The sequence below is a fragment of the Pelophylax lessonae genome (genome assembly GCF_965119305.1).
Source record: "Pelophylax lessonae genome assembly, chromosome: 9".
NCBI classification, from domain to species: Eukaryota; Metazoa; Chordata; class Amphibia; order Anura; family Ranidae; genus Pelophylax; species Pelophylax lessonae.
Window position 1 is genome coordinate 139,114,433 of NC_138776.1, and position 17,880 is coordinate 139,132,312.

Below are 17,880 nucleotides of genomic sequence, written 5' to 3' on the forward strand. Positions count from 1 at the left end.
GATGGCAAATCAAATTGAGGCAACACAAGTGAAGGACATAAATGCAGCACCATTCTTTTCTCTCTCTTTGGATGAGTCAACAGACGTAAGCCATTTATCCCAGTTCAGCGTGATTCCAAGGTATGTTGTCGGTGACACACTATGTGAGGAAAGTCTTGCTCTTTTGCCTATGAAAGGGACAACAAGAGGGGAGAATTTATTCAAGTCTTTCACTGAGTTTGCTAAAGAAAAAAATCTACTGATGGATAAACTTATTTCAGTGTGTCCTGATGGTGCTCCGTGCATGGTGGGTAAAAACAGTGGATTCATAGCGCTTCTTCGTGAACATGACAAGAGACCCATCCTAAGTTTTCACTGCATCCTACATCAGGAGCCGCTTTGTGCTCAGATGTGTGGCGAGCAGCTTGGTGAGGTGATGTCGCTGGTCATTCAGGTGGTCAACTTTATTGTTGCCCGAGCTTTAAATGATCGCCAGTTTAAAACACTGCTAGATGAAGTTGGAAATAATTATCCTGGTCTGCTTCTGCACAGCAATGTGCGCTAGTTGTCAAGAGGGAAGGCGCTCAGCCGTTTCGCGGCTTGTCTGAGCGAAATCTGGACTTTTCTTGAAAAGAAAAACGTCAAGCATCCTGAGTTAGCTAACACTGAGTGGCTCCTGAAGTTCTACTATCTCGTGGACATGACTGAACATCTGAACCAGTTCAATGTGAAAATGCAAGGCGTTGGAAATACAGTCTTATCCCTTCAACAAGCAGTGTTTGCATTTGAATACAAGCTAGAACTCTTCATTGTCAACATTGAAACAGGTCGTTTACTACACTTTGAAAAACTGCAAGACTTTAAAGATGCAAGTGACCCTGCTCAAAATCTTGATCTTAAGCATCTAGGGGGCTTAACAACTAATCTCCTGTAGTCATTCAAAGCGTGCTTTGGAGAATTTTGTGAGCGCACTCGTCTTTTTAAGTTCATCACCCATCCACACGAGTGTGCAGTGGACAGCACCGACCTGAGTTACATCGCCGGTGTCTCCATCAGAGATTTTGAGCTACAAGCTGCTGACCTGAAGGCCTCAGACATGTGGGTGAATAAGTTCAAGTCACTGAATGAAGATTTGGAAAGACTTGCACAACAGCAAGCAGAGTTGGCGAGCAAACACAAGTGGGGAGAAATGAAAAAACTTCAACCCGCAGATCAGCTGATTGTCAAAACTTGGTACGCGCTTCCCGTCACATACCACACACTGCAGCGTGTGTGTATTGCTGTACTGACAACATAGTTGCCAACATTTGAAAAAAAATTCCAGGGACATTTTGCAGCGTAGCTATCAATTACTTACCACACCACTTCCCCGAAGCTCCGCCCACTCCACATAATTAATCTCCGCCTACTTATCAGATTATAGGGTCTACTCTACTTCATAAAGAGAGAATTACAGGAAATTGAAAAGGGAATTGAAAACTTGAAGCCAAAGTAGCAGAGTTGGAATAATTCTCCCATTCAGCTGCACTACTTCTGCCTAAAGTTTAAAATTCTCTTCACAATTCCCTGCAATTCTAAAGTGTGAAATGTGCTCAGGTGTGACCGTACAAAAAATGTAATATGTAACTATAAATAAAGTGCAAAGTGTAAATAAGTTTGATTATACTATCTGGTATAATTAGGTTTTATTGTACTTATTTACACCTTGCACTTTATTTATATTTACATATTCCATTTTTTGTATGGTCACACCTGAGCACATTTCACACTTTATTCACCTGTCTTTGAATTCAGCCCTCTGTAGGGTGATAATTTCTGATACCATCCTACACATTACCCAGTCCATACCAGTATAGATCCTAACACATTACCCAGTCCTCACCAGTATAGATCCTAACACATTACCCAGTCCATACCATCCTACACATTACCCAGTCCATACCAGTATAGATCCTAACACATTACCCAGTCCATACCAGTATAGATCCTAACACATTACCCAGTCCATACCAGTGTAGATCCTAACACATTACCCAGTCCATAGCATCCTAACACATTACCGAGTCCATACCAGTATAGATCCTAACACATTACCCAGTTCACACCAGTATAGATCCTAACACATTACCCAGTCCATACCTTCCTAACACATTACAGAGTCCATACCAGTATAGTCCATAACAGTATACTGTAGATCCTAACACATTACCCAGTCCATATTATCCTAACACATACCAAGTCTGTACCAGTATAGATATCCAGCACGAGATTTTTCCCATTGAGGATTGAGGTCTGTTTTCATTTTTTTTAGCAATATATATATATATATATATATGTATATTTATATATATACATACACGGATATGTACACACATTTATCTAGAGCTAGAAAACTATATATATGTATCAATTAACAGGTGTAGAAATTATATCTATAAAAAAACATTATTAATAGTAGTAATTAATGGAGTGTGAGGCCTCCAGCTTGTCGGAAGGTGCTCTGCCTCCCCCTGCTGGCGGATTTTGGAAAGTGCACCATGCTGACACCCTGCCTCTGGTGACACGTTAAATTTGCGACAGACGGGAATAGTGAGTGGACACAGAGAGAGAGAGACAACCTGCTGCCAGAACTACAACACCTAGCTGGGGTGAGAGCGACACTGTGTGGCACGAAATGGGACAGTGTATATTATCCGGGACAGGCTCCTATTTGCTGGGATTGTCCCGGGAAAAACGGGACAGTTGGCAGGTATGCTGACAATGTTTGGCTCTAAGTATGTATGTGAGCAGTCTTTCTAACATCTAAAGAACATTAAGACCAACCTATGATCAGGTTTAATGGATGGAAGTCTCAACGCCTGCATGAAGCTTAACCTCACCACGTATCAACCAGACTACAAAGCCATCAGTAAAACCATGCAGCACCAGAAGTCGCATTAACCAAGTACTTTATTCATCACTGGTTAGCAACAGCATAACAACGGCATTAAAAATAATTCAGAGCCTTATTGTACTTTAACCACTTGCCGACCGCCGCAAGTACATATACTGCGGTGGTCAGCCCCTCACAGGCAAAGTGACGTATGGGTACGTCACTAGCCTGTGAGGCTCTGGGGAGCGAGCGTGCGCCGCCGGAGACGCGCTCCCGCGCGGTCACGGACCCCTTCCGCGCGTGTGACCGGTGGACCCGATGTCCGCCGGTCACTCGCGATCGTCGGGTGGAGAGGGAGAAAGGCAGGCGGCTGATGTAAACAAGCCGCCTGTCATTCTCCCCTGTGTAGGAATGGTGATCATACGGTTCTACTATGTAGGACCTTTAATCACTGTTCCTACAGCTCAAGCCACAGCCAATCACAGTTAGAATCACGCCCCTAGGGACACACACTACCCCTCCCTCTCAAAAAAAGTTAACCCCTTCACTACCAGTGTCATTTTACAGTAACAGTGCATATGTATAGCACTGATTACTGTAGAAATGTCACTGGTAGCCCCAAAAGTGTCAAAAATGTCAGTCAAGGGTCCGATCTGTCCGCCGGAATGTCGCAGTCCCGCAAAAAAAAACGCAGATCGTCGCCATTATGCGTTAAAAAAAAAAACAACAAAAATCTTTCCCTTTATTAGTAAACGTGATAACTTTTGCGCAAACCAATCAAAATACGCTTTTTGCGATTTTTTTTTTTTACCAAACATATGTAGCATAAAACAAATTGGCCGAAAATGTTAAAAAATTTAGATTTTTACATTTTTTTTGGGGAATTTTTATATAAAAAAATGTGAAAAATATTGTTATTTTTGCAAAATTGATGCTCTTTTTTTGTTTATAGCGCATGATCAAAAAATCGCACAGGTGATCAAATACCATAAGAAAGCTCTGTTTGTGGGAAAAAAAGGATGTCAAAATCGTTTAGGTACAGCGTCGCACGACCGCTCAATTGTCCGTTAAAGTCACGCAGTGCCGAATCGCAAAATACCCCCTGGTCAGGAAGCGGGTAAAATCTTCCAGGGCTTAAGTGGTTAAAAGTGTTGGTCTTACATAAAATGCACACATTTACTTGTGTAGCAGGTTTTCCAGGCCTACGGCCTGATGTGGGTCTGCCATCGGTACCGGTTACCCCTCCAGCCCTTGTGAGCTGCGGCCCTGGGTGTGAGCACTTAGACCTTGACAACTCTGGCATCTTTGTTTTTTGTTTTATTGTATTTAAGGGGATGGGAGAAGGGAATGACTGGGATACTCCTTTAGGCTCAACTAAATACAATTGTGGTACTTTTCTGGCAAAAATGCCTATTAGTGCTGTCTTGACGCCAGCCAACGCTAGCCAACGCTTCCTGACGCTTGAACACTGGGTATTACTGAAAACTGTGCTGGATCCTCGACTTTAGTCCAGAAGATCCAGTACTGTAGAACTGCTTGACTTGTAACACTGCTATAGCTCAAAGTCACTGAATGGCTCCCTCCAGCACTGCACTGGCTGAGAAAACTCCTTGTAAGTTTCTGTACTGCTGCAACTCTCAACTGGCACACTTCACACTGTGCACTAGCACTTCAAACCGCAGGTGCCCCCTTTACACTTTAAGCTCTTCATGGTCCACTGACTATGTACCCCCTCTGTCACTTCAGGGTCCTCAATCTAGGTACCCCCTTTCACCACTAGCTGGCACTAGATCCCCGAACCTCTTCCGGAGTGGTCCCCTCTAACTTCAGGCAGACCCCCAGGGGCAATCCTCAGTACTCACGACCTGTGTAGGCTTTCCTGGGACTGGACCCCTCTGACTCTCCGCAGGTTCTCGACACACCGGATCCCCTCAGCTTAGCTCAGCACTCTCTGGATCTTCAGGAACCCCCCCGAGATCCTCCGCCTCAGACAGGAGGGGAGACAGCCGTTCTCTCCCTCCTGGGACTCTGCTCCCGCCAAAGACATTGTGTCATGCGCCACCCCCAAACTTATACCCACTCCCAGAATCCTTTGCAGCACAATCTGGCTTCTGGGGTAGTTACAAGGCTGGATGTGTCCCCTGATTGGGTTTCCTCCACCGCCCTGTGAGAAGCCTCTCACATGAGAAAGTGGGGCGACTCCCCCTTCAGCAGGCACACCTGGAAACCATGACACCCTAACTAATAAATCACAGCCCTGCTGTTAGGCAGACAAGGCCCACTATACCTTTACCTAGCACCTACCTTTAGGGTGCTACACTTGTATTTAGTTTCAAACCTATTGTGTGAACTGTTTTACCCATGAATATGAATATTAAATAAAGGTTCCCGACCCCTGAAATATAGTGTATGGCTCTCACGGAATTACATTTGAAAATATGTGGTGTTCATGGCTCTCTCAGCCAAAAAGGTTCACCACCCCTGAAATATGGGAATGTTTGACCATTCTTCCAGAAGCGCATTTGTGAGGTCAGGCACTGATGTTGGGCAAGAAGGACTCTGTGCAGGCCAGTCAAGTTTCCTCCACCCCAAACTGGCTGATCCATGTCTTTATGGACCTTGCTTTGTGCACTGGTGCTCAGTCATGTTGGAACAGGAAGGGGCCATCCGCAAACTGTTCCTACAAAGTTAGAAGCATGAAATTGTCCAAAATGAGTGAGTTTGGGGTGGAGGAACTTGACTGGCCTGCACCTGTCTTCTCAAAGCTGTCAATGCATCTCTGTCTACTTTTTGCACCCCATCCCCACCCATCAATATACTGATAGACTTTTTCCAATGAAACCCTTTCCTTTTTATTGAATACTTTCCTTTTGACAAAGAAATGTAAAAACAGGGTCTCTTTACTTCTCTATACAATGCAGACAGATCATAGCTGGTGGGAGGGGCTAACAGGGTGCTGTACACATGCTTCTTGAAAACATCACAGCGCCTTCCCCTTAGTACTCCTCTCAAAACCTTCAGCCCTGATGGAAGCAGGGGCTGGCTCATGGAAGGAGTTATGCAAATATGTTGCCAATATGTATTGGTAGGTATATAAACACTATATGACCTACACTATATTACCAAATATGGAAATGTTTGACCATTTTTCCAGAAGCGCATTTGTGAGGTCAGGCACTGATGTTGGATGAGAAGGCCTGGCTCGCAGTCTCTGCTCTAATTCCTCCCAAAGGTGTTCTGTCGGGTTCAGGTCTGGACTCTGCGCAGGTCACTCAAGTTCCTCCACCCCAAACTTGCTCATCCATGTTTTTATGGACCTTGCTTTGTGCACTTGTCCAAAATCATTATGGTGTAAGGTTGCTTTTCAGGGGTTGGGCTTGGCCCCTTAGTTCCAGTGAAGGGAACTCTTAAGACGCCAGCATGCCAAGACATTTTGGACAATTGTCCCCAACATTGTGGGAACACTTTGGGGATGACCCCTTCCTGTTCAAACATGACTGCGCACCAGTGCACAAAGCAAGGTCCATAAAGACATGGATGAGCAAGTTTGGAGTGGAGGAACTTGACTGGCCTGCACAAAATCCTGGCCTCAACCCGTTAGAACACCTTTGGGATGAATTAGAAACTTGGATGAATTGGAGACTGCAAGCCAAGCCTTCTCGTCCACATCAGACCTCACAAATGTGCTTCTGGAAGAGGCAGACATCCCAATGTAGCACTGCCCCCTAGAGGACTGCTGAGAATTACACTTTCTGTATTTCCCTTGGTTACCCTTAGCAACTGATAGCAGACAAATAGCATTAAAAGTCCTCGGCTCAGTCAATAATCAATCCAGGGGATGTTGGTTTTTGTGTTTTTATTTAGAACTGGGATAATAGAAGGGATGAGTGGGATACTCCAACTTTGAACTATGCACAATCTTGAGGACAACTAGCTGTAGTGTGCGGCAAGGCCGCTGCTTCACCGTGCCACAGAAATGAAGATAGATAATGTGATCCTGTTTGAGTTATTTTTCAGAGTTCTAACTTGGCACCCCCTTTCTCACTTGCTGTGTGCACTGACACCTGTCCACTGATTCTCACTGAGAGACAGCTGTCACCCTTCTCCTGGGACCTGGCTTCTTACCCAAAGACACCCTGTCACATATGCCCTTGGCTTTTATAACATATCCCAGGATGCACCGCTGTTTGTGCCAACCCACTAGGATAGTCATAAAAGCCTGTGTGTCACTGACTGGGTTTCCTCCACTGTCCAACATGATCCCCTATTGGATACAGTGGGGTCACTCCCTCAGACCAGATGAATCACACATGGACACATGCAACAGGCCTAACTACTGATCTGGCTCCCCTGATAAGCAGATGGAGCAGACTATGATTTACCTGCTACTCCCCTATTAAGCAGGCAGAGCAACCTATTTTGCCTGCCTAGCACCTATCTAGGAGGGTGCTACACCAATCCTTTTTTTAATATAATGTATGTGCTTAAGTGTATGTGCTTGTGTACTTAAGGGGGATCTTTCCTGGGTAACTACTAACTAGTAGAGAGTCTCCTCTAAACCTAACAAGTTTGTTGGCTGCACTTGATTTAACATTTGAATGAATAGAAAAATGTACTTATTTTAGTTTTTATTTTTTTATTTTTTTTTTACTTATTTTAGTTTTATTTACCTTTGTAGGAAGTACTGCTTTTGCAGAAATACCAAGATCAGGTAAGTGCTTAGTAGGTAATATAAGCCAACATGGCTATTTTTAAAAGCCTTTTCAAGTGACCGGTGCTTGATGCCAAAAGATAATGTGTCCTGTAAATAAAAATCAATGTCAATGTATTTGTACATTTTTTTAGGTGGGTATATTCTACTTCAAAGCACCAATATCACTGACCTCCTCAGTTTGTGCCAAAACTCCAATGTAATCATGAGACAAGGTGCTGCAAAAAACTTAGCAAGAACAATCCGAGAGGACATTGCAAACTTTTCTAAGAATGGCAATTTGGAGGAATTTGAAAAACAAATCAGGCATCTCAGGCAAAAACGGAATACAATGGAACTTGAAAAATTATACTTCTGGATTTCAGCTGCTATATTTTACAGAATTTACAAATATCAGGACTTTAAGTTGAAGATACACATAAAAATGTTGACATTATCTAAGTGCAAAGCCAGCAAAAATAGATTCAAGCAGCTTTACCAAGAAACCTACAACACACTTACTGCTTCTTTGCATGCTAAAATGAAGATATGGCCAAATGGACTGGATAACAATGATCAGTATGTCAAGAAATTTGATAACTGCCTTTTAATGATAGATCCTAAATTGTCTGAAAAGGTGACAACACCACCAGGTGCTCTCACCAAAATTCTGAGTAATCTGCCATGGGATATTAAGCACATCTTTATAGTTGCCATTTTCGAAAAGGTATGTAATGCAAATTTATAAAATACATTTACATTTTTATTAGGCAAAATCTATCTATCATTTATGCAGACAATAAACTGGATTAAAATCATGATTATGCCAAAAAATAAATAAAAGATTTTCTTTCAGTGGTATATCCTAATTTACCTGAAAAGGTATCCATACCTTTTTAACTCTTGCCTATGTATTTATTCTTTAATTTAAGTTAATATTTATGTATTTTTTTTTTTAGCTCTTTCAAAAGAAATACACAGACTCAAGCGTGTTCCTTTTCTCTCAAATTTGTGATTACATCGGGAAAAAGCACTGGACAATGTTTATCGATGTTATTGAAAAGGTGACAGAGTATATGCTTGAGACCTACACAAAAGGTAACACTCTTTCCAATAACTGCAGTCATTACATAAGGCATTTTGATAAACACAAAAACCTCCACAAATACACTACAAAAGTGCAAAAGTGTTAGGTAGGTATGAAGAAATGATGTCAAGTAAAATTGCTTTCAAAAATATATATTTTAGGTGTTTATTTTTATACCAATAATTATACCAAACAGGTGCTAATAATAATCAATTTCATATGTAGGTTGAAAAACAGTCAATTGAAACAGGAACAGCTGTGTAGGAGGCTTAAAACTGGGTGAGGAACAGCCAAACTCTGCTACTAAGGTGAGGTAGTGGAAGCCAGTTTCATGTCACAGGTATACACCATGGTAAGACTGAGCACAGCAACAAGACACAAGGTAGTTATACTGCATCAGCAAGGTCTCTTCCAGGCAAAGATTTCAAAGCAGACTGGGGTTTCAAGATGTGCTGTTCAAGCTCTTTTATGAAGAAGCACAAATAAATGGGCAATGTTGAGGACCATAGACATAATGGTTGGCCAAGGAACCTAATGCAGCAGATGAAAGACACATCATATTCACTTCCCTTTCACGTCAGAAGATGTTCAGGAGTGCCATCAGCACAGAACTGGTGGAAACCAGTGAGACCTAGAAGTGTCCAGAAGTGGTCTTCATGGAAGAATTGCAGCTAAAAAACACTACCTCTGACACCTCTGACATGGAATCAAGGTTAAGTGTCTCAACTATGCACAAAAACATAGGAACTGGGGTGCAAAAAAATGGTAGCAGGTGCTCTGGACCGATGAGCCGAAATTCCAAATATTTGGCTGTAGCAGGAGGAAGTTTATTTGCTGGAGGGCAGTACAAGAATGATTGTCTACAAGCAACAGTGAAACAGTGAGTTTTCTTGCAGGTTTGGGGCTGCATTTCTGCAAATGGAGAAGGAGATTTGGTCAGGATCAATGGAGTCCTTAATGCTGAGAGATACAGGCAGATACTTATCCACCATGCCATGAGGGAGATGTGTGAATGGCCCCAAATCTATTCTGCAGCAGGGCATAGACCCCAAACATACTGCCAATGTTATTAAGAACTATCAACAGGGTAAAGAAGAACAAGGAGGCCTGGAAGTGATTATTTGGCCCCTCAGAGTCCTGATTTCAACATGGTAGAGTCTGTCTAGGATTGCATGAAGAGACAAGATTTGAGGCAGCCTACTTCCACAGACGATCTGTTGTTCCTTCTCCAATATGTTTGGAACAACCTACCTGCCAAGTTCCTTCAAAAACTCTGTGCAAGTGTACCTAGAAGAATTGATGCTGTTTTGAAAGTGAAGGGTGGTCACACCAAATATTAATTTGATTTGGATTTTTGTTCTATTCATTTACTTCACTTTACAAACTATTAAAAGAAAGCATTCCTATTTTGCAGCATTTTTTCACATGTGCCTAAAACTTTTGCACAGTAGTGTATATATCCGAAGCAGACAATTTGTATTATAAGGATATTTGCAATTCCAACAAATCCACCTCATAAAGCACTGCGAATGATCTAAGTGCTCTGTAAATATTTTAAAGCCACCACTAGAAAATTGTAGCACTGGATACTTCTAAACCATGGAACTTCTATCTAGCAGATGTAATGGAAACGTTAGGCATGCTTAGGGGCTCATTTACTAAAGGCAAACTGTCTGTTTACTATGCAAGGAAATTTGCACATACAAGGGAGTTTGCCCAAGAGCTTAGTTAAAAAGGTGAAGCTCTGCTGACTTCCACCATCATGTGCAAGCAAAAATGCTGTTTTTTTTTTATTTTCCACCTCATGTGCAATTTTCCTTCCAAAGTGAATAACCCATTTGCTTTAGTAAATCAACCCTTAATTTTTCTCAGATGTGCCCCATTAAGGTGTAGCAGATCTGTAGAAAGGAGAGCTGACTGAGGCCAGGGAGTAAGTGTTTATGCTTCTCAGAACAAGTGAAGATTGTCCAGTAGAACCAGGTCTTGCACAAACTGAGATTTATGCCTTTCAGAGAGCTTGTCAGATCTTCCATGAGTCTGATGTCCTTGACCCATTGTAAGCATTGTTGGGTGGACAAAGGGGAAGGGGGCATCCTGTGATACAAGAGTGTACAGCAATGATCAAATGTACAATTATCAAATTTTTGTATGCTTTAAATAGGACTGTATTGTGGTGGACGAGAAGTACACAGTTTTCTTAGGTATCCTGCAAACAATGAATTTCTTAGTTATTGTGTGGACTTGGCTATTGTAGGGACATTTGGGTAGACACTGTTTAATAGAGCAGGTGTTCCATACCAGCAAGTCACAATTTTGTAACCGGACTCCTGATATTGGCTACTAAAAGATAAACAAAATGAAAGCATAAGTATTTTGGTTCGGTCTTTAGCTGAGAGTGGTAGATGAAATGCGTTTCCCCATTGGTCTAAATATGGAAGTGGGGATTGGGATAATTCAAGAAGTAGTAATTTATTGGTGATTGACACTGCATGTCTTATTGGTCCCACTGAGTTGCATTATTTTTCATTAATCAGAGGATGATCAACCCAATGGGCATTAGAGAGGGTTTTAAGAAAACGTGACAGTCGACAGTTGAAGTAGGCCTTGTGGGCCGAAGTGACATTTGCTCAAGCATTAACTAGGTTGAATATGTAATAAAATGGGGTATTTACAATTTGTTCTTGGTATATAAGATGGCAGACAATCTTTGTGCAGTTCTGGATGAAAGTTGGGATTTCTCAATATGGGAAGAAGGGGCTAGAGAAATGTTATGGGTATCAAACTCTTATATGTACTGCTTTTTTGTACAATCATAAACAAGATCAAACTGAACGTTTGGAGTTGCTAAAGTGTTTATCATTCATTAAATACCAGTACATCAGATCTGTATCTTAAGAAGAGATAGGGGATGTGGCTGTTATTATACACTATATTACCAAAAGTATTAGGACGCCTGCCTTTACAGGCACATGAACTTTAATGACATCCCAGTCTTAGTCCGTAGGGTTCATTATACAGTTGGCCCACCCTTTGCAGCTATAACAGCTTCAACTCTTCTTGAAAGGCTGTCCACAAGGTTTAGGAGTGTGTCTATGGGAATGTTTGACCATTCTTCCAGAAGCGCATTTGTGAGGTCAGGCACTGATGTGAATGAGAAGGCCTGGCTCGCAGTCTCCACTCTAATTCATCCCAAAGGTGCTCTATCATGTTGAGGTCAGGACTCTGTGCAAGCCAGTCAAGTTCCTCCACCCCAAACTCGCTCATCCATGTCTTTATGGACCTTGCTTTGTACACTGGTGTGCAGTCATGTTGAACTAGAAAGGGGCCATCCCCAAACTGTTCCCACAAAGTTGTGAGCATGAAATTGTCCAAAATGTCTTGGTATGCTGACGCCTTAAGAGTCCCCTTCACTGGAACTAAGGGCCGAGCCCAACCCCTGAAAAACAACCCCACACCATAACCCCTCCTCCACCAAATGATTTGGACCAGTGCACAAAGCAAGGTCCATAAAGATGGGGATGAGTGAGTTTGGGGTGGAGGAACATGACTGGCCCTCACTGAGTTCTGATAGAACACCTTTGGGATGAATTAGAGTGGAGACTGCGAGCCAGGCCTTCTTGTCCACATTAGTGCTTGACTTTACAAATGCGCTTCTGGAAAAATAGTCAAACATTTCCATAGACACACTCCTAAACCTTGTGGACAGCCTTCCCAGAAGAGTTGAAGCTGGTATAGCTGCAAAGGATGGGCCAACTCAATATTGAACCCTACGGACTAAGACTGGGATGCCATTAAAGTTAATGTGCATGGAAAGGCAGGCATCCCAATACTTTTGGTTGTCAGAATATTTATACTGCTCTGAATATAACAGTGTCTATTTATGTCAATAAGCAAAGATCTGTAAGGTAGGAGAATCTCCACTTATTTCCACAAATCAATATGTAGCAAATTCTTTTTATCGATTAATTTCTTTTTAAAAGCATATATCAATCTTAGTGAAAACAGTCTACAGTATGGAATATATAAGAATATTTATTCACAAGACATGTATTCACAATAAATGATCAGACTTGAGATGACACAAAAAGATAACCTTACATAAAATACAAACTTCAAACAATAAATGCAATGTGATGTGTAGCTCAATAATGAAAGTAAAAATAAAGCAAGATTAAGTTTTTCCCAGGTATAGTAGAAACCATATTTAAATGTTCTATATAATCAGACCACAATTGTCTGCGAATTACGCTGCCGACAGTCACTCCACTGCAGATGGAGCGTGAATAGGCCATGCAAAACGTGAGACTAATACGCGCTAAATCTGATATTAATAAAAATGTATAAAAACAAAAGTCAGCTTTTTAGAGAAAAAATCTACCATGGTTTATACGGATGGGATTGTAATCTTTTACCCTTAAATATGCAATATAAAACATATAAGGAAGAAAATAAATGATAGTAAATAATAATCAGATAATTGGCAAGGTATATTTATATCTATTTATAGCTTAGAATGGTCGTTACCAGAGTCCTTAAGATGGCTGCCTTCCCAAAATGGTGGCCAGTTAGGGAGGAGTTTCGTTTGACATCCTTCAAATTTTCAGAGACATGATGGAGCAAAATGGAGTATGTTTAGATGAGTATATAGATGGATGTAGTAGTGTGCATGTTGTAGGTGTAATGGGTGTTGTCAGTAATGTGTAATGTGTTACATCTGGGTTCTCCTTTTTATATGGTATTGAACAAAGGACTACTAAAATTACCATAAGTTAAACCCAGAGGGAGTAACTTCATCCCCATTGGTTGGGATATTCTACCCATTAACTGGTCATGTCATTGGGTGACACCTCTTGGTTGACCAATATTGGATATTTAAAACTATATGATTTCTCCATTTAAGAATATCATAAAAACAACATAATAATCTTTCCATACTCTCATATATATATGTCCATTTAATATCTCCATCATGTATCTAAGTAAGGATTGAATCTGGTAACACCATAATATATTATTAATATATATATCTATATATATTGAAAATTACTGTCTAAACCAAAGACTTCACTTAGCATCAGTCACCAAAGATGGCAGTATTGTGTTGCTGTTTGGATCTAGTACATAGCAATATAACAAATAAACTTTGAACCTTATATTTTTTTTAATCAGATAATTTTTATTGAAAACTTTTTTGTCACAAACAATACAAAACAAAAACAAAAGAAATCAACAAAGAAACATCAAAACAGCTCACAAGTCAAAAGTATTCAGCACGTGCACACAGAGGATAATAACAATACTAGGGAATAGGGAGAGAGGGTAGTCATCGGCATAGCATGAGGCTACAAGGCAATGTAATTCATCAATGGAACAGAAGACATGCATTCATCTACGCCTAATGAGCAGCCATCCCCCTTCGCCTCACAGGTCCAAGTGATGACGGCAGCACACGTAGTACAGAATACAATAGATGAATCCTCCCCACTAACCAGTAGAGTTAAATAGATACTGAGCTCCCTCAGATATAGGCATCCACCATCTAGCATGCAATGAGTTGCTCTCCCCTGTAAGCTCTCCGGGTGTCAATAAGATCAGCAGCAGAACCTCACGTGGAGGAGGTAACCCCACCCAGGAATCGGTTGGTGACTAAATGAGTGGGAGCTAGGCCAGGAACGTCTAGCCACGGCCCCCACACACGGTCAAATTTCAAGGCAGTACCCCTGTGTTTGTAAGTGAGATGTTCTCTGTTTAGGAGCACCTTAACTTCCTCAATCCAGTTAGCATGAGACAGCACTGTAGCGGATATCCACTGCCGCGCTATCAATTTCCTGGCCAGAAAGAGAAGCCTGAGCACCGCAGCATTGACCTCAGGTAGATAGAGCTCCTCATCCAAGCAACCCAAAATACACAACTTCGGTTCCACAGATAGATTTAGTTTCCAGAGCGAGTTTATAGTCCTCACCACCGCATGCCAATACCGGTGCAACTTCAGGCACCGCCACAGCATGTGCAGCAGGGTACCGGTGTGGGCTCGACATCTAGGACAGAGGGGAGAGTCCCTCCTCCGCCAGTCGTACAGCCTCTGAGGGGTCCTGTACGTCCGGTGGAGAATGAACAGTTGCGTAAGTCTCTGTGAGGAAGACAGAGACACCCTAGGGACATTCTCTAAAATACTCGTCCATTCCTCTGAGGAGATGGGACCAATATCCTCTGCCCAGGTGTCTCTACATTTAAAGGACATGGCTTTCAATATGTGCTCCATAAAGGCCGAGTACAGCGATGAGATCTGCCCCTTTTTGATGCTAGTGGTCACCAGATCAGTGAGTATGACTGGGCGGCAGGGACCCCATGGGGAACCTCGGGACTGGGCAGTGATGGCATGGCGCAACTGTAAGTATTGAAAGAAAAGGGAATTGGGCAAACCAAATTCAGCACGGAGGGATTGGAAATCCCTCAAGTTGTCCCCCTGATACAGCTGCGAAATATATTTCACTCCGTAGTCACCCCAAGTAAAGGAATGCCGGAGCTTATCCAGTTCGGGGTAATGAGCATTGTTTAAAATACGTGAGTATCTGGAGTAGCCACTATAGCCAAAGTGACTCCTAGCCCTGTGCCAGACCCTATCGAGCAACTTGAGAGTGGGGCAGCCCGGAAAGAGCCCAAGGGCGCCCGCCTCCAGGGACTCGACCAGAGAGTCCCCCGCCAAGCGTGCCGCCAGGACACGCCTGACAGGGTCAGAGTCGTCATCCTGCAGCCACCCTGTAAAGTGCTGTAATTGGGATGACAGAAAATAGTAGTAGGGGTTCGGTACCGCCAATCCACCACTCTCCTTAGACTCGTGCAACGTCTCCAGTCGAATGCGAGGAGACGACTTTCTCCATATAAGAGCGCTGTAAACCGTGTTGAACTTCTTAAAGATATGAATAGGGATCCATAAAGGGGAGTTATGCAGCACATATAACAGTTGCAGGTTCCAGATCATTTTGATCAGGTTGCATCTGCCCACCACAGACAGAGGCAACCTAATCCAGCTAGCCATTTTGTCCTTGAACCTATGCAGCAACGGCAGGATATTAAGCTTCACGTAACGTCCCAGATCAGGATGAACAACCACCCCCAAGTAGCGGAACTGGTCTACCACCAAGATCTGCGACGCTTCAGGGGGCAATGTAGTCTCGAGGGGATCTAACGGGAGCAGGACAGATTTATCCCAGTTAATCTGAAAGCCAGAGAAGGATCCGAATCTGTGAATCAAGTGCATCAAGGCAACCAGGGAGCCCGAAGTGTGGAAAAAACGAATCAAGGGCATAGGCAGACACCATAGGGAGGTCCGGCTAGGTCCCTGAAGGAGGGGGGATTTAAATGTGCCTCTATAAGTCACAAAACTATGCATATGTTTACATCAGACATGGCAACACATATATGTTAAAAGAATAACAAATCTTTATTTGTACAAATGATAAAAACAGTAAGTACGTCGTTCTATCTATGTTAGATGAACCATTAATATATGGTACAATGTTTAACAAACATATCAAAAGATGGCTGGAACTACGCGTTTCGCATTATGCGCTTCATCAGGGTCCAGCAATGGAATATATTTAGACAGAAATTCAATCTTTAGTAATCCTAGTCGCAAGGTCACAGTAGATAAGATGGATCATACTTCTATTGATTTAAAACTCAGCTGTGAGGGAGGGAAGGAGCCAATCGCCCCGGAGACTCTTTCTACAGAGGTAATGCTGGTGATCATATAAGGATAATGGAAGCGTGCAGTGAGGTATAGATTAGAAAAAGGTTCCACACTGGTCATTAGCACATATCCCAGTTTTATAGATCAAAAGTGAATAAAATGGTGTATAGAGGAGAAAAAATCCCCTTCAAAATTGGGGATAAATATAGTGCCAACAAAATGAGGATTAAATAAGGAAGAATCGTTGAGTGCTGACAAGCACTTGACTCCCACCCAGGATCAGACACAGCAGTTCAGAATGTAATGTGGCCGTCTGCATGGAGACATGCTATTAAATTAATAGCATGTCTCCATGCAGACGGCCACATTACATTCTGAACTGCTGTGTCTGATCCTGGGTGGGAGTCAAGTGCTTGTCAGCACTCAACGATTCTTCCTTATTTAATCCTCATTTTGTTGGCACTATATTTATCCCCAATTTTGAAGGGGATTTTTTCTCCTCTATACACCATTTTATTCACTTTTGATCTATAAAACTGGGATATGTGCTAATGACCAGTGTGGAACCTTTTTCTAATCTATACCTCACTGCACGCTTCCATTATCCTTATATGATCACCAGCATTACCTCTGTAGAAAGAGTCTCCGGGGCGATTGGCTCCTTCCCTCCCTCACAGCTGAGTTTTAAATCAATAGAAGTATGATCCATCTTATCTACTGTGACCTTGCGACTAGGATTACTAAAGATTGAATTTCTGTCTAAATATATTCCATTGCTGGACCCTGATGAAGCGCATAATGCGAAACGCGTAGTTCCAGCCATCTTTTGATATGTTTGTTAAACATTGTACCATATATTAATGGTTCATCTAACATAGATAGAACGACGTACTTACTGTTTTTATCATTTGTACAAATAAAGATTTGTTATTCTTTTAACATATATGTGTTGCCATGTCTGATGTAAACATATGCATAGTTTTGTGACTTATAGAGGCACATTTAAATCCCCCCTCCTTCAGGGACCTAGCCGGACCTCCCTATGGTGTCTGCCTATGCCCTTGATTCGTTTTTTCCAATTTTGCATTTGGGGGAAGGTGCCATTATATCCTCTATTTAAATAGGCCCCCACCTCCCCTTTCACCTAATTGCTCGGAGCCCGAAGTGTCTCCCAAAAATAATAACGCGTCATCCGCATATAAAGCAATTTTGTCCTCCCCCTCGCCCCTCCTAAAGCCCACAATATTCAAATCGGCCCTGACAGCCGCTGCCAGGGGTTCCACGGCCAAGGCAAAGAGCAGGGGCGACAACGGGCACCCCTGTCTTGTGCCCCTGTGTAGCGGGAACGAACGGGAAACAGAGCCGTTAATTCGCAGACAGGCCGTGGGCGCCCCATACAGAATCTTAATCCAGCGTATGAAGGAAGGACCGAAGCCAAATCCCTCGAGGGCCATCCACAGATACTGCCACTCCACACTATCAAAAGCTTTAGCAGCATCGAGCGACAGTATCGCTCTATGCCCACAGTTATCCGGAGGCAATTGCATGTTGAGGTATAG

At 42.4% G+C, this 17,880-nt stretch overlaps 1 protein-coding gene across 1 annotated transcript in view; it reads left to right on the forward strand.

Annotated features, from left to right (window-relative positions):
• The window catches only part of LOC309564278 (uncharacterized protein), a gene marked incomplete at its 5' end in the record, with an annotated part of 170,258 nt that overhangs the window by 87,350 nt on the left and 65,028 nt on the right, over window positions 1–17,880 (forward strand). Inside the window, 2 exons of the mRNA XM_082268899.1 lie at window positions 7,697–8,268; window positions 8,501–8,639. Of these exons, the coding sequence (XP_082125025.1) occupies window positions 7,697–8,268; window positions 8,501–8,639 (711 nt within the window). The remainder of the gene's footprint in view (window positions 1–7,696; window positions 8,269–8,500; window positions 8,640–17,880) is intronic.